The sequence below is a fragment of the Cottoperca gobio genome, chromosome 5, assembly GCF_900634415.1.
Source record: "Cottoperca gobio chromosome 5, fCotGob3.1, whole genome shotgun sequence".
Taxonomy (NCBI): domain Eukaryota; kingdom Metazoa; phylum Chordata; class Actinopteri; order Perciformes; family Bovichtidae; genus Cottoperca; species Cottoperca gobio.
In genome coordinates, this window is record NC_041359.1 from 18022454 (window position 1) to 18040367 (window position 17914).

General features: G+C 40.8%; 2 protein-coding genes across 2 annotated transcripts in view; both read left to right on the top strand.

Annotated features, from left to right (window-relative positions):
- LOC115007858 (guanine nucleotide-binding protein G(i) subunit alpha-2) overlaps window positions 1–9349 on the top strand; it is a 53194-nt gene extending 43845 nt beyond the window's left edge. The window contains exons 4-9 of the mRNA XM_029430892.1: window positions 1722–1882; window positions 4846–4974; window positions 6826–6955; window positions 7132–7285; window positions 8079–8308; window positions 8401–9349. Of these exons, the coding sequence (XP_029286752.1) occupies window positions 1722–1882; window positions 4846–4974; window positions 6826–6955; window positions 7132–7285; window positions 8079–8269 (765 nt within the window). The 3' untranslated portion in view covers window positions 8270–8308; window positions 8401–9349. The remainder of the gene's footprint in view (window positions 1–1721; window positions 1883–4845; window positions 4975–6825; window positions 6956–7131; window positions 7286–8078; window positions 8309–8400) is intronic.
- Window positions 9350–13542: 4193 nt separating this feature from the next.
- On the top strand, window positions 13543–16597 carry LOC115008475 (PAK4-inhibitor inka1-like). Its single transcript, XM_029432092.1, has 3 exons — window positions 13543–13670; window positions 13782–13815; window positions 15198–16597. Exons 2-3 carry the CDS (start codon window positions 13798–13800, stop codon window positions 16152–16154), a joined length of 975 nt encoding a protein of 324 aa, XP_029287952.1. The 5' UTR covers window positions 13543–13670; window positions 13782–13797; the 3' UTR covers window positions 16155–16597.
- Window positions 16598–17914: the final 1317 nt, after the last annotated feature.

Consider the following 17914-nt stretch of genomic DNA (forward strand, 5'->3'; position numbering starts at 1 on the left):
ATACTTTTGTTCTCTCTAACGTTCCCTCTCCTGAGTGACCTTTATCCCGGAGGAGTTGGATAAACATGTTATTTTATTTTATGTGGAGCTTTTAGACTGTATGTGTCAGAATTGGCTCTGCCAAGGTAGCTAGCTCTGCACGACGAGCTCTGCTGGTAGTTTGTTTGAGTTTCCCCACTGCAATGACCTACAGCGAGCGTTGAGTATCCTGGAACAGTTTTCAATTAAAAAGACAATATTTGTCTCTCAGCCAGAGGGGGAATGCATTCAGCAATAATCTGAAATCGCCGTGTTACTGAACTGGTTTGTTTGATATCTTTATGTCTACACAAGGAACAAGCTGCTTTCATTGTTTGCCAAACATGACAATCCCTGCAGGCTATTGGTAACTAAATAGCAGTTGGTTCGGTGCCTACTCCGTGCACAGGTTGGGTTTCTTTTACCGTTTTTCTTTGACCCGCTGTCAAACGGACATAACATTGTCATGACTATATCGTAAGACCATTTCAGGTTAACTGATCTAATTATTAACAAATACATGGAAGTCTGCTCTCAATACCTTACGTCACAAGTTTATGTAAGCCACTGTCCAGTGTCAAACACAGAGGGTCAGAGTGGTGCGGTGGGGGTGATGTAAGCTGTGGACGACGCTCTCTCGTGCTCCCAGTGAGTGTAAACCCAGTACAGTTGCAGAATTTCAGTGCTCACTTATTCTGGGTGCCTCAGGGTAATAAAGGCAAGTAAAGGCTATTAATGTAAATAGTATTTGCTGTCTGCTTTGCCAGGCCACTGCACATTAATAGATGGGTTCATTACAGTGCAGTTTAATGGCAGATATCTGTGTAATGGCCCAGTGCCAATTAGGCCAATGATGGATACATAATTTCTGGTCAAACTATTCCTCACGCTGTGTCTTCACTTCCCTCTTGTGCAATCTAATTTGTCGAGAAAGCTTAGTTACTCACAAGACATGTCAAATCTGTATGGAGTGCATAGGGCTGCAGGAAGAAACATGATGTTTCTCTTCCCATCGTGGAATGTTGTCCTGTGGTTGTAGCTCTTATCTGCCGTTTCGAAGTAAAGCAGATTGAGATAGCTGTTTTTATTTTAAAGCACCAATTACCACAAGCACACGCTGGATATCCACAACAACGGCAAGCTACAGTTTGTATGTTGGCAATGCAGCTCACCACTCACCATATCTCATTCATGTTGGCCATGCAAGATGATGCAGAGAATGAGCCGCCCAATGAATCTGTGCTCTGCTTTTTTTTCTTCCTCCTTGTTTCCTTTGAATCTCAATGATGAGAACAAGACTATATACTGTACATGGCATGCAGTAAACAGTCGTGTCTTTTCATTGTGAAGGCACACAAGATTTGTTTCTCCCAAGAATTTATTTTTCAATTGTACGTGGTTGGGAACTGGTTCTCAGTCTTCTTCCCGATCAGTTGAAATCTGGGAAATCGGTACCGTCAAATAATCCTTTTCATCGCAAGTCTGTACTCTTGGTATATAACACTTTATAGTAATAACAAGCATTGAGGCCCGCCGTTACTGGGACCTGCAAGAGATAAGTAAGATGATAGCAATGTGAAAAAAAGTCCTAAATGAAGCTCTGCAGTGTTTATCAGCTAATAAATAATACGGTTTAATACAATTTTATATATATTTTTTTAGATACCTACTCTATCTAATTGTGTGTGTGTGTGTTTTGTCAGGACGATGCCCGCCAACTGTTTGCACTGTCAGCAGCAGCAGAGGAGCAGGGCATCCTGCCAGAAGAACTGTCCAACGTCATCCGACGACTGTGGGCTGACGGCGGCGTCCAGGGCTGCTTCACACGGGCCCGAGAGTACCAGCTCAATGACTCGGCAGCCTAGTGAGTGCCTTAAAAGTGGCAGAAAATAACTTCAATGTACATTATTATGCATGGTAAACCTTGGTGATCAGACTTTCGCTGATATATATATAATATCTATATTAGCGAAAGTATAAATGAAATAAATGATGATATATTGATTGAAGATTAGGCAGTAAATTCCAGTTTATTTTAATATAGAACTTTCTCGTACAACAGTCATTTGGTTACTCCTGTGATGATGATTATATTATAGTTTGAGGTGCAGAGCAGGAAGTGTGAGGAGTTTCTGTAATAAAGTTTATGTCCTCCAGCCTGCATTTAGAGTTTAAGATTATCTTTAATATACCTACAACTTCGTGCTGCTCAAATATCCTATGATTTATATATTACACCAACATCATACTCTTCTCTGCTTTAGTAGTTACAAAGGCCCCCATATAAAGAGGCTGCAGATATTTATAGTGAAGGCCTTGCTGTTTTGTTTAACCAGTGGCTTTCACCTTTAAAGACCAGTCGTGTCGCTAATCTGCAACTACACCGTAGCCTCAGCCTCTCTCCGCAGGTCTTAATTACTTTAATGATCCTCGTTTCTGAGCACACAGTCTTTGGGCGGCGTTGTTATAATGTGCCAGTATGATAAACTGGGAGAGCATGAGGTAATTGTGAGAGGGATGCACTGCTGCTCTGAAATAGAAATCCAAAAACCACCAGCTGCCTGCAAGCTGCAGCAGGAATTAACTGCACTGATTTCTGCCTTAGATAATACTAAACCACCTCCAGAGTGTGCTGTAAACTGACAGGGGAGAGTTAAGTCTTTGGCAAGTGATTGCTTTGCAGTCACAACTGTATTTAACTTCCAGAGGGAGTGATAGTGTCCTCGGTTTGTGTTGGCCTGTATAATCATAACTTCTGCATCTCCGCTTCACTGCTCTTGTTAAAGCCGAGGGGACCTGGAAGCTTACTGCTAACGGGCTCACATTTAGTAGCTGGGAGAGTGGACAATGTACCATGTTTCATTATGTCTTTGTAGAGCGCTGAGACAGTTAGTTGCTTTAAGACAGACCTAAATGAGTATGGCACTAGACAATAAGCTATGTCTGAGCACCTGCTGAGAGAGAGAGACTGAGAGAGAGACTGAGAGAGAGAGAGACTGAGAGAGAGAGAGAGAGACTGAGAGAGAGAGACTGAGAGAGAGAGAGAGACTGAGAGAGAGACTGAGAGAGAGACTGAGCGAGAGACTGAGAGAGAGAGACTGAGAGAGAGAGACTGAGAGAGAGAGAGAGACTGAGAGAGAGAGACTGAGAGAGAGAGAGACTGAGAGAGAGAGAGAGACTGAGAGAGAGAGACTGCGAGAGAGACTGCGAGAGTTTAAAACCTTATAAAATGACCATTATTTTGCCACTGACGATTCACACTACACAGTTGAGTGCCTTTTCTTATTAGAGTGTAAACCAACCAAATTCAATTAATCTTAAAGGCTTATAAACCCAATGGCTAAATCAAGCCATGTTACAATATCTGATGTGTGGACTACAAAAGCATCCTAAATCTCTCTCCGTGGAGAGCAGGATTATGATTAAACTGTCAAACACGTGGCATGAAGTAGTGGTGTGGAGGCTCTAATATCTACACCCGGGCTGCGGCTTGAATGGGATTACATCCAGCACCAACACTTTGTTATACAACAGTCTTTTTTATGCAGTTCATATCTTGTGTGTGTCTCCCATGGTAACATTTTATTTGTAAAAAGTTGATCATGGTTTTGTATTTATTTTATCAGGCTTTAGGAATGCTGGCATGAAAAGGGAGATTGCTCTATTTAGCCAATTTATGTGCACACGCACACACAGTTTCTTTTAAATAGATTTTTTTTAAATACAAAATACAGAGACAAACAAAGCAGAATGTCAACATATTACATTGAAGGGCAGATACCTTCCTTCCAGCTAAGAGGAAATGGTAATACAGGAGTTTGATAGTAATATTCTAACTTTGAATTGGATGCCCCTGGCTGTCGTCGTATAACAGGCGATTTAAACAAAAATCACTGTTCTGTGCATGTGGATATGAAAAGAGTAGCATCTCACTGCAGGATTTAGTGTTTACAGCGCTGACCATACATCATGATTTTGTCATTGTTGCCTAAAGTCACTAAGAAAATGTAATCAGAAAACAGAAATCAGCTAACGGAGCTATTCCGTACCATGCTCTGCCTAGTTTGCTGACTTTGCACTTAATGCCTTCCCATGGTTGGGATAGTGCAGAGTATGTGATATACTGTCCATCTTTAGTCTGTCTGTATTCAACAGCATGGTTGGTTCTCACAGACCATATACTGCACGCTGCTAATAGTAATGAATGGATTGTGGAGCGGCGGTGTTGCATATCTCTTTCAGAATGTCAGCAGATATTAAGTTTCAGAATATGTTTCCTTAGGTTACGCCACGCGCTCATCTCACAATTACCCTGGATCCTTTAATGTAGATGATAAAAAAGAGATTAGGACAGCGCTCCAATATGACCTTTTAATATTGCCACATGGACGTCTAATTAATTAACACCACCTGTGAATTCATGCTGAAGAAGAAGAAAGTCTTGCCCAAAAACGTTTGTGTGGCAATATTAAAAAGTCAAATTGGAGCTCTGTCCTAGTCTTACCTTGCTTATCTTAAACACTAATGCATTGAATGGTACATTATATGAAATTATTATTCATGACATGACTGTGTGAACTGCTAGGGAGTTAGCAGAAGTAAAGCAGCAGCCTGGTGTGCGATCAACTCGTGTAATGTAACCATCAATTTCAACCTGACTGCAGAGACGAGCCGCTAGCGGGCCGTCTGTCCTTCTCGTGTCTGTGAGAAGGAAGTGATGAGACCTTTAACCTGAAACAACTCTAACAGAACAGCTTCACATCACTTTCTTTCTGTAAGGTAGGACTTTTAATTTCAACATCTTGTTTGTGTCCGTGTTCCCATCAGCTACTTAAATGACCTGGAGAGGATAGGCAAGCCAGATTACATCCCCACACAGCAGGATGTGCTGCGGACCCGAGTGAAGACCACCGGCATTGTGGAAACGCATTTCACCTTCAAGGATCTGCACTTCAAGTAAGATGCCCTCCTTTTTACGGTTTTTCCTCCCGTGCTCATTTTGTGGAACACTTTTACAATGTGACAAATCCGTTTATAATGTACAGCTCAACTGCAAAAGGCCACACCCTACACATTTAACATCAACATCCGCCTCTTCTAATATACGTCCATGAACTATAAAGAAGCAATGATGTTATTTCACTGTTTTTAAGATCATCATCTACTTACTAAACTGACTGGAGAAGCCTTCAGGACTGAGGCTCAGCAGGTGGCAGCAATTACTTAATTAGGCTCGTGCTCCCACCTGAAGTATATCAACACTGATTGAATAGTTCTGGTTGTTGCGCGACACATTTTGCTTGATGTTAGGATTTTCACATTAAAACAATTAAACGAGTCATTAGCAGTGAAGCGGTGAAACCAAGACGTTCTCAATGCATCCCTGTGTGCTACTGTGCTGATAATAACTGACTTTAACCTTAATGAAGAGAAACTAAATGTTTCATATCTTGTGAGAAAATCAACAGTTGTCACAGAGTACTTCACTGTGTTCTCACAATGATGATTGTGCAGATTTAGCCGACTGAGGAAATTGAAGTTTTAACATTAATCTTCTGATTTGTCAAGTTGCTTTCTCAGGTCAGCAGCTGAGCTTAAGATGTCTTTTAACCCAAACAGCTCGTCCCACTCAATGCTGTTACAGGGAGGACGTGGGCTGTTTGTTACAGAGTGGTTATCACAGCAGGATTCTGCATGTTAGTAAAATGTATTACTGAATACAAACTCATTATAACCCCTTTAGTTCGTCTCTTTCGATGCCCTTTTCTTTGTAGCCATGCTTCTCAGAAGTTGTCTTGTTTTTACCGTGTTAATGTTTTGTCCTTATCTTTGAGTTCTCACAACATATAAAGTATTCCCCATTGAGATAATGAAATCTGAAGTCTGCACTCGATCCACACGCAAACACGTTGTCTTTTATATTTAATGGAGACATTAGTCACTTCTAAGGCTTTGGAACGGAGAGCATTGTTTACAGTCAGACTTCACTTCAGCTGCTTTAACAAGGAAGTGGAAATAAAAAAGGTGCGTCTGCTGCGTGTCTGTGTGTTGCGTTTAAATCTCATATTTATGTCTAGATTTATTTAATTTCTCTTGGGATGACATAAACCAAATCCAACTAGCATATGTTTACCTCCAGCACCTCTTCAGTGCTGCACTGCCGTGATATATTTAGCCTGTGTAAGCAGGGCTGGAGATGAGCGCACTGTTGAGGTAAACAGTTTAACGTGTGTCACTGTTATAATGAGCTCTGCTTACTCAACATAAAGCTGGCCATCCGTGGGAGTCAAAGTACTGCTGTAATGAACTAAATTCTGCAAAGTGAAAACTGCTTAGCTGGATAAATAAGTGTGTGGCTCTGCAATGCTATAAATGGTGACACTCTCACTGTTAGATGGAGAACATCTTCAGTGTTGCAACGTCCAGACAAACATCCTCCCTTATCCATCTATGTAGCCTCCATCCCCATGAATAAGTCATGTAGGATCTCAGTAAAAAAGAAACCTGCCGCTGCCATGCTTCAACCTGCCTTAAGGCTGCCTGTTACCACAGCAACCGCACTGAACCAAAATGCCAACAAACGCCAGGAAAGATGACGAGGCGTGTGCAGTGAAACACCCTGCCCCGAAGAGAGGCAGAGGCAGAAATGGAGAGAGCACACGCATTTCCAGGAGGAAACCTTGAAGCTGCTGTCTGTCAGCATGAAAAAGTGTTGTTTCTCCTGCGCTCAGTCCCATCCGCTCTCCCATTAAAAATATATATACTGTGTGTATATATGGCATGTTTATACTGCGTGTGTCTGCGCAGGATGTTTGATGTTGGAGGCCAGCGGTCAGAAAGGAAGAAGTGGATCCACTGCTTCGAGGGAGTCACAGCTATCATCTTCTGTGTTGCCATGAGCGCTTACGACCTGGTCCTGGCTGAGGACGAGGAGATGGTGAGTTAAGCTCATACTTAAGCTTAAAAAGGCTTTGCATGCATTTTGCAGTAGAGCCAATTCCCAGGAAAATTTAAATGGAGAGGAGAGATTTGGGATCAAGTGAACTAATTTCCTTCACGTGCCCTATTAATAATAATCTTTTTATCTCCACATTTGTCTCCCGTCCCACCCAGAACCGGATGCATGAGAGCATGAAGCTGTTTGACTCTATCTGCAACAACAAGTGGTTCACGGAGACGTCCATCATCCTGTTCCTCAACAAGAAGGACCTGTTCGAGGAGAAGATCGCCCACAGCCCTCTGACCATCTGCTTCCCCGAGTACTCCGGTACAGTCTGAACGTCTCGGTAGAACCACAGGACAGGGCCAAATGATTGAAAACACTTTGCTTTAAGTAAAATATTCTGTCATTCGGGTGCAATGATAACACTTTTTAGAAGTTGTACTTCTTTGTTCCTGGAACAGAATCAGCAAAACAAGGCAAAATCTAGGTTCTTTATTATAATCAAATTGAAGTTACAGAGATAAGCAGAACGTTGTTTACCAACTCGTACTGCTTTTCCATAATCCTTAAACACTCTTCTAACCATCTGGATGAAAACATTTTCCTTTCATGATAAAAACTTTTCTTTTCTTTTACGACTATATTTACCAATCCTGAAATAACCTTTCCTCTTTTTGTACAACACAAAAAAGTATCAACGCATCATTTTGTATTAAAATGTAAAATAAAGGAAAGTAACATCAATATAGCCAAATGATTGTTAATTGTTGACCTTTAGATTTTCTAAATACAGCAAAGTTATTTTGAGTTCCGATCTTTGTTTGGATTAGGAAACGAGCTGGACCAAATTATATTTTTTCTCCAGATGGTTAGTCGTCTTTGGGGATTCTGAAAATATCTCCAGAACAGCAGTAAGTGTTGTCAGACAACCTTCTGGATTTTCAAACATTGATTTGAGAAACAAATGTATTATGTATCTATAATGTAATGAGCAGCTAGGCAAACACCAGGCATAATGAATTCTACATGAGAACAGAAAATGACACTTCTAGCTACTCCTGAAACTGTGGGATCCCCTCAGCAGACTCAAGCTCTCTTCACACTCTCTGTCCCTCAGGCCCTAACAAGTACGAGGAGGCCCAGGCTTACATCCAGACCAAATTCGAGGACCTGAACAAGAAGAAGGACACCAAGGAAATCTACACCCACTTCACATGCGCCACCGACACCAAGAACGTGCAGTTCGTGTTCGACGCCGTCACTGACGTCATCATCAAGAACAACCTGAAGGACTGTGGCCTCTTTTAAAAAATAAAATAAAAATAAAACATGCCTGAGAAAGTCAAGGTGAGTTCAGAGAAATGACTCCGAAGCTCAACAAGTCACCAAATAAAATGGTCTGAAATGACTAATTTGTGTGTGTATTTGTGCTTTATTAGATTACTTGAAGAGTTCCGATGACCATAAAGATAGCGGGAATATACACACATCATGAATGACTGCACTGGCCAACCACGATTTCTGCTTTGATCTGCTTTTTATAAAGACACCTAAGAGACTGAAAACCCGACGAGCCTCGCAGAATTTCAACGAATGCTGATCCAGTCGCTCGTATCGTTAACTCTTTGGGCTATGACCACAAAATCAACATTTATTATTGTAATTTTGTTCTTTATTTGTTCTTTATTTTTCAATTACTAGAGGAGGCAAAGGAAAACTTTTTTTTTTTATATATAAATGCATTTATTTTACTTTTAGAAATTCCGATGTGCAAATTATTAAACTTTTAATCACATGAAGCTTATTTTTTAAGAGATGAAGCACAGGCATGGACATAAAATATGACTGATAAACGAAAGTGCTTTTTTTTTGTTTTGTTTTTGTTTTTAATAATGTTTACATATGTTCATCATTCATAGCCAAACCGTATATTGTTCTGCATGACTCAACATGGCAAATACTAGCTCTGTAATCTGCACAAACTATCTAACATTCCTACAAAAATAAAATAAAAAATGTTAAAATGTTGAAAAGGAAAAAAAAAATCTTCACATGCAGGGGAAATTATGGCAAATTTCTAACTGATATTTAAAGTATGTGTGTACCTAACATTCTATCACTTTTTATAGTATATTTCCATGTTTGTCGCAGTATGTTTGTGCCTTGACTTCTGTTTACAACCAATTCCTAGATATGCTTTCAGTACTGTTTGACCTACTGTGCACCTATATTTTACTTGCATTTTCTGCCTAGCACCTATGAATATATAGTCATTATTAATAAGAGACGAAAATCTAATTCAGAAAAAGGTTAGTGTTTTTTGGTAAATATTAAAATGCTTTAAAAGTCCTATATGATTTAATTTAAATAAAAGTAGAGATCACCTGACTCTTGCACGTTGTTTTTCCTCTCCGTTACTTTTCTGTTTTATTGCAACATTTTTTTTAATCTCTTGTGGTAGTATTCACACGTTTGTGATGTTATTACATAAAAAGATTAGATTACAAACATAAATACAATGAAAGTACTTTCCACAATTCTGTATCGTAGCTGAACAGCAGCCATTGTGACGCATAAGGGACGATAGTAAATGTTAAAACGTAGTGCAATAGTTAATTGTGTAACACAATTATAGAACAGTCAAAGTCAGTGAAATGACCCAATAATGTTTGTTACAAAGCAATTCATATCTTAAGTCGGCTAACCCTAACCCACCGTCAGCTACTGATCATGCCAGACCATGTAAGGCTTAACAAAACCCCGAGCGTATGAAATTGAGGGTGTGTTTTCATTTGTAATGGGAAGTGTTATTAATTCTTTCCAAAGTTACATAATCTTCCTTTAAGCACAATATCCCTGGCCTTTTTAGAAATGCGTACACACCTTTACATATTTGGTGTAATGATTGAGTTTTATACAGACAACACGCAGGTCCGACCGCAGCTTCCTACTGGCTTTAAACTGGCTGATGGCACCATCTAGTGGACAGCTGAAGCACATGATACACATTGTTTTTACACTTCATAGTGGCCACAGACTTATTTGGTCTCATTCAGCTCAGTTTTGCCTTCAGGTGAGCTTGTTTTTTTCTTGAACAAAAGTGTGCCTTTTAAGTGTGACTACCTCATGAGTAATTCACTTAAAGCTCCACAACAAGGACATAATGCTCTACGCTGACATGAGATCGAGTCACCAACTGATTTTCCAGATGCAGAGCTGAACGTTATCTTTCTCTTTACCTGCAGTTATCGTCTCTGAACTGGAGTTTGTTGAATAAACTCAAATCACTGCTTTTGAGAGACACATTGCTGCAAGTGGTGTCAACTCCTTCCTCAGTGTCCTCAGACACTCTGGACTATAACTAAAGACAGAAACATGGAAGTATTTGGGCCAGAAAAGAGGGAGAAGTTTTATTTTGTTAACATTTAGAGAATAATTTATAAAATGATTCAGGACATTTCTACTTTATTCTCAAAATGCAAAATGCAAAATAATTGAAAAAGCTGCATCAACCTGTCTTTTGTCTGGATTTAGCCGCATATAAAGGGGTTGAGAGGCTGTTCACAGTGTAATCCATATCACACAGATAAGAGGACCAATTAATGATGCTCATATTAGCTTAATGACAGGCTGCCAGCGCACCGACCCGACCCTCCTCCTGCCGATCTTCTCCAGATGCCCTCCAGAATAGTAATACTCATTTTGAGACGGATTAAGAACGAGCGACATACGATAACATACTGCAAACTTTATATGCATTTATGCAATGTGAAAGATTACAGAAAGGGTCTATGTCTGAGGACAATACGAAGTAACCAATCACAAGCTGGGAGGTTCTCTGGAGCATGGACTGTAACTTCAAGATATGAACTGCAAGTACTGGCCAAAGGTCGATGAGGTACCCTCGTGGTTAAGACTCCTACCATATGCAGTGTCCGATTCCAGCCAGGGACCTTTGTTGTGTGTTATTACTTTTATCTCTCTCTCTCTCTCTCTCTCCTGTCACCTCTCGACCTTTGAGTAAAGGCAAAAATGCCCAAACTTTATTTTTTTAAAAGGTTGCAAACATTTCTTTAGACCTGTCAACGGGCTCCTGGAAGAAACAAACTCTCTAGCATTCACTCAGAGGAAGACTGATGAGTGCTAGATAAATGTAGGCAGAGAATATTCTATCTTTGTTGAACACCACTGCATGCATAAAGGTGAGCTTAAGGTAAAGTTGCTCAGAAAGGAAACCAGTCTGTGAGTCACTGTGAACACTTTTACTGTCAGACTCATTTTAATTTCGACTTGGCATTAACACACAAGTCACAGGAATATACTGATGACAATGAACATCAAAAATCAATAGCTAATGACATAAAGACAATATGATATATACAGAATAATAAAAACGGCAGCAGATCAAGCCAAACATAGAAACACTACTACCGTCCAGTACAGACAAAAATCGAAGGATACTTCATTTGAAAACCCTTCAGCAGTTCTTCTCTAGAGGGCACTGCAGGTCGTCCCACTCTGTCCTCTTGTCCTCTCAGAGGCACAACACACATGGTTAACAACCTGTGTAACATTTAATGTTTTGCACACCCAGCAGTAACAGCAAACGTTCTCTTGTGTTCAGTTTGGCAACACTTTTAAAGTAAAGGTACATTTCTTAAGTGTATTTGTTGACATATCAACTTGTCAGCCATGTTTGAAGCAAACATCCGTATGAAATATGTTGGCTTGAATTATTAGTCGTGCATTCAAGCTTTGCACCATGGCATGACAAACATAACAGCTGGTGTTGGGGATGATGTTGCTCAGCCTTAATGACCATCACTACTGCAATATTTACAAATGTTATGTAAAAAAGAAACATGATTATAAAATCTAGTATTATAAAGAAGGTAAGTAAACTATGCATTAGTGACCTTAATGGTACAGGGTTTGTGTTCAAGTGCCAACTCATTAAAACAATTATATCCATTAGGCATTCCTAAAAGCAGAGATGAAGGTCGGCTTGTATAGAAAATTGAAATAATCACAATTCCATTAGCCGGCCTGTGTAGTTACCTAATGCATAGTGTACGGGGCTGGTGGCTTTTACAGTGGGAGGCTTTGTGACATCCTTACTGGTGTTTTTGTGTTTTTGTTAGAGACATAATGTTGGTATAAGTGAAAGCCTGGACTCATCAAGAGCCTGCCCTCTGTTAAATGACTATTTCCAATGTAAGTCTGGACTGTTGTCTTGTTTTACATCTGAATGTAAAACATATGTACAGGGATGTGAGCATTAGAAGAAGTCAAATGTCTGTATTAAAGGTAAATCTCCCTGAAAGAGTCCAATAAGAACTGAGTGTGATGTTCGGGTCAAGATAGTTAAGCAGGTTAGGACATGCTGCAAGTACCTGTATGCTAATGTTGGACATGCTGTGGAGACAAATCTGCACTTGAACAGCAGGCCATCAGATCTGGATTTACCCACAACAGTAGTGAACAGATGCATTCCACTCAGCCCGTTGGATTTGCATAAACATCCATTTACTGAATAGTGTGAATGGAAGGTCGAGTGCCAAACGACCGTCAGGGCTACAGGCTCAATGCCCAATGAAGGGGCAGATTATCACATTTACATTTAGGTATTTGAACGCTCTGATTCAGCGATTAACAATAAACCACCAGTAGGACCAGCTTCTATTTAATCTACTAAAATTACTAGCAGCCAAAAAAACAAAGTTTGATTACACATTCAAATGCCTCATAACTGAAATCCACCGATTCAACTTCTCAAATGTGAATATTTGGTGGTTTTCAAAGTATTCTTGTCGATATTAGGCCTATAAACTTTATTGTCTACAAACATTTCTGTCGTTTTATTGACCAAATGCTTACTTGAGAAAGTAAATGACACATTTAAAGATAGATCATAATGCAAGAAAAGGATCATGGACAGAGACACACTTGAAAGATTTAAGCTTCAAGACACACACACACACAAAAATCAGTTCTTTGTATGTTGCACTTTTGTTTGGCTTATGTGAAGCTATTGTTCTGCACTTAAAGGATTGTACCTATTTGATGCTAATGTGCTTGCAAGGTTCTTGCTGTTCGGAGTTGTATCCTCAGCATTGTTTGCACTTATTGTAAGTCGATTAGCGTCAGCTAAATGAACTGTAATGTAACGTAATGTAAAAACAAACTCAAATGGACAACAGAAAATCATGTCATGATCTTTAACTGGGATATTTCACCCATTTCAACAAAATACACGAAGTAAAATGAAATTATAACATAGCATATATTTACAACACTGTTCCTGTAATTATACTGAGCTCATCTCTAACATCAAGTTTAGAGTGAGAAGCGACAAGACTGTTTTTTTTATCCTCTGGTGGAATGAGGTTGAACCTTTTGGTACTTTTTTTGTTGCATCTTTTGCATTTGAGTTTAGCTGCACGCAGAGGTGGGTTTGTGGAAGAGCTGTGTGAGCGTCCTGCGCTCTGATTGGCTCATTCAGACACTAGGCTCTGTAACTGGCAGGAGGGCGCGGAGCTGTAAAAAGGAGGCGAGCAGGACTGAAGACTTCATTCAGCACATCTCTCTGTTCGTGGAGTCAGCAGCAGATCTGGTGACACTTTAACTCACAGGACCCTCTGAACGAACCCCTTCATTTCCCTCTTTAATCTGACATATTGTTTCCTCTGGACGGAGAATACCACATTAAGTGAGTGTGCGCGTGTGTTGCCGACTTTTTAATACTCTGTTGTGATTTCTTACAGAGTGATTATGTCTGTGTGGTCTTGTTTTTAAAATTGTTTTTTAATTTTTCTTGCAGGATCTGAGTTTTACAGATGAGAGGAGAAAAGATGGTGAGTTCTCTTCTAAATCAGTTTTATATATATATATTATTTTTTAAACATAAAAACTTTGGCGCTTCTAATTCAGACTGCGGTCACTAGCCTTATTTGCTCATATTGAGCGATATTAGGCCTATAAACTTTATTTAGTATAATCTGAATCATCTGCCAATGCAGCAGACGGCTGAACGGTCAGTGATGCTCAGATGCCTCCACAGTGTGAATTCGTGAGTTTGTACACAACAGCATCGTTGGAGTAAATAACGACAGTTGATTCTGCAGCATATGGAGCTGTTTAACAGATACCCACTGATTTTAATGACTAGATCAAATATATTTCGTTTTTTCATACATTGCATGGCCTACTTTCTTTGCAATATAAACCGAGGCTACTTTCTCAAGTTCTTGCAACATCTCACAGAGTTATGATGAAAACCAAATGGGGGCAGAAGGTCTTGCAGCAGGGTCAATGGATTGTGTAGACTTAGAGCAGAGAGGTCATTACAGGTTCAAAGGTTAGTACTGACATTAAGTCATGTTGGATGTGACCTCTATGCTCACATATGAACCTGTATCCTGTGGTTCTCCTCTGACTACAACGCTGTTCTCAAATCTGATTTAAATGAACCAAACTAACTGTATTACATATACTATGTTATGAATCCATGCAGTGGTAAGATATCAGAACAAGCTAAAGAATATGAGACCCCATCGTTCTTCCTTTGCTTCACATCTACCCTTAAACTCTCACACACACCCTGTCACATGATCTCTTATGCCTTGTTTGAGTTTGAAAGTGAGCCACCGCTGCTCACTGACTTACTCCGACCAGTAAACAGGAGTATTATATTCCTCGTAGTGTCCACTGGTGAATTTCATAGGCAGGCACACAACAACCGTAAAGAAGGCAAGACCCCTGTAGCTAAATCTAAATCCACAAGACCCCAGTTACTCCTTGATATACTGCAGATGGCGTTGAGAAATAGTTGAGGTGAGACATTAATACAGCTCTCCATGTAATAACATCTGTCTGGGTTTTCAGTTGAATCACGCCTGAGACAATAAAAACAGGGTGTTCACTTGTGCTGTTGGTGCGGATGAGTAAATCAACGGACCGATGACTTTTCTTTGTGTTGAAAGTCTGTCTATTGTAGAGTGGAAGAGTGCTCAGCAGGTCGGCTGGCCTTCAAGATTACAATAAGAGAAAAGGTGTTCTTTCATAGTTTAAAACGTATGAGAGCAAGACCGAGCATGTCTGAGAGCTATTCTACCACAGTTCATCAGCAAGGCTTAGAAATGTTCAATTTCCAGCTTTTGCTGGCTCTATCTACTGAAGTGCCATGGTGAGGGATTTATTGACAACTTTTGTCTGACTCTCTCTTTTGTCTCCTCAGCTCTGCCTACGTGACTCAGGCGATTGCTTACGGGAGCAGATGCAGTACATGATGAGGTCACTGCAAGACCTGAAACAACTACGGAGAACCTGCCCTGCAGCCAGACGCCCCCTCAGCACCCAACTTCCAGCATTAGTGCGGCATTCTGCAGTGGCACGTGCCTGTCAGCAGCGAGCATTGCAGCGAGAGCAGCGTACAAGGCTGAGGATGTCTGATGCCAGCACGGCCAGTACGTACGACTCCGCCTGCTGCCTGGCGAGTCCTCTGGAGGAGGACGAGGACGACTCAAGCAGCCGGCTGGGCTCTCCCAGCAGTCACAAAAGTTTGGAGTTTGATTCAGGCTACTCTGAGGCGTCATGGCAGGATGACGCAGTGGTCCTGAGGAGGACGAGAAATGTGCGGGTGTCATCATCAGCCTGCCTCCGCACAAACAGGGCACCAAGTGGACGCATTCGACCCAAATCCACGTCCGACGCCTGTCTGGAGAGGTGGACATCGTTTGATATCAGCGAACAAGAGGACTGGACAAACTCCTTATTGACCAGAGGACGCAACCGACAACCTCTGGTTCTGGGTGACAACAGCTTTGCAGACCTCATACAGAACTGGATGGACTTGCCAGATTGTCCTGAGCCCACTGAGCTGAAGCCAAATTCAAGTAGTAGAATGGGAAAAGGTTTCTTTGTCAACATGAGGAAGAGACTGACTGGGTTTTCTAAGAGTGTAGAGGACAGAGTGAGGATGAGAGTCACAGACTCTGCTCATGTTAACAGAACTACAAATGCTTCAAAACGTCTGTCCTGTCCAGTCGTGGCATCGGAATCTAAAGTCCCTTTTTTCCACCAGTCTCACTCGGGCATTAATGAGATAGAAACTGATTTTTACCACTTCGCAGCCCTCTTGAAATCACGCAGCAGACAACCGTTAATCTGCAACGATATCATTGGCTACGTCTGACACGAGGCCATGTAAAGACTGGACAATCCTCAGAGTCACTTTATCTTTTACACGACTGTTTACTTTTTATATGCTGTGACTAAGCTAATAGGAATAAAGTCTCATAATTTAAACTCTACACACTCTTATTTATATTATGTTATCATGTAACACAGGATATGCAGTTGGTTGATATTATTTTTAATTCCCAGAAGACATCTGAACACATTTTTTATTTCCACCATAGTCATCTGAGTTTGGTTACAGCTCAATACAGCCGGACAGTGATTCCTCGCTGCCGAATTAAAAGAAGATTTTACTGTCTCTGCGGTAACGCAGATGAATAAATGTTCATTTGTTTTCATTAGAAATGTAATTCTCTGAGCGGGCATGATGAAGTTTGTGCATGCACGGTTTAGTGTAATTGCTGTGTAATAAAAAGATGAATTGTAAACATGACAATCTCTCAGATGTGCAGACTTGCAGTCCTTTCAGCACTTATAAGGGAAGATTTTAAAGTCCATTTCTTAAAACACACTTTGGAGCTCCGTCGTTAGATACCAAGGGACTCATTGTTCCCAATAAAAGTTCTCTTCTTACTCATCAAAAACAATGTAATCCTTTGGGGAGGCTTTAAACGGGCCGACGGAGCTATTTACAGGCCAGAAACAGAGGCTGTATCAACACAGCGCTGTGTGCCTGATGAGGTAATTCCCCATGTGTCTAAGCAGAAAGAGGTGAAGGGAGGCGAAGCAGTTGGTTGCAGATGGAGCAGAAGTTTACTCTCCCTTAGCTTTATGAAGCATAACGCCTCACTAACAGCCGCCTGCTTCATTTAACTCGCTCTCTGCTCTTATTGTGGTCTGGCCTCACAGGTGGTGCCAACTCATGCACACACATTGGTTAATGGCACTATTAGTTCTGGGTCCTCTGAGAAAAGTACACACTGATGCAAAGAGTGACATATGCGCCAAGATAAGCTAATGATAACTTCACCTTTGCCTTTACGCATTGTCCATCAATTGCAGAGGAAAAAATAGCACCAGACGTTATAAAGATAAAGAATTTTCCCAAAGAAGCAATTTCCCATGCTCCCTGCAGCCAGCCTCACCAATCATGTCTGATATCGAGGGAATGGGAGGTTACAGAAGAGAGATGGTTCTTGTTGGGTGCCGTTCGTCTTCGTCTTTTTATCTAGGTCTTCTGGTGGAATGTCACTGCGGCACACTGTTGAGCGTTTATGGGATATAATGAAGTCTTATCAGGACACAGCTACATTAACACTGCAGTGGAAGTTTGTGACAACCCATGATGGAAAACATTTCAATCTTTGCAAAAAGAACTTCGAACAAGTAATCTGTCTGTTCAATTTTCCAACAAATTCTCTGGCTCTACTGCTGATTCTTCCTTTTTTTATCACACTTGGGTTCCCAGTAGTCTGCAGCTGTTTAAGTGCATCAATACATCACTTTCCCCAGCTGACTGAGAATCATTCAGGGAAAGGGGATGACAGGAGAAGAGAGAGGAGGCAATGGATCCAAGCCATTACTCATCTGTACAGCACGTAGTCTCCAGAACCGTGTCCACTGCGTATGTCTGTAAGCAGGAGCACGTTGATGTAAAGCATGATTAGGATCCCTCACTACTACAAACTAAGATTACACTCATGCATATTATAATGAACAATCAACCCAATTAGACGAAACCATACAGACAAAAAAAAAGTGATGAGGGTGCTCAGAGGAAGCAAGCATGCTAATGACAGATCAGTTTAACACTGA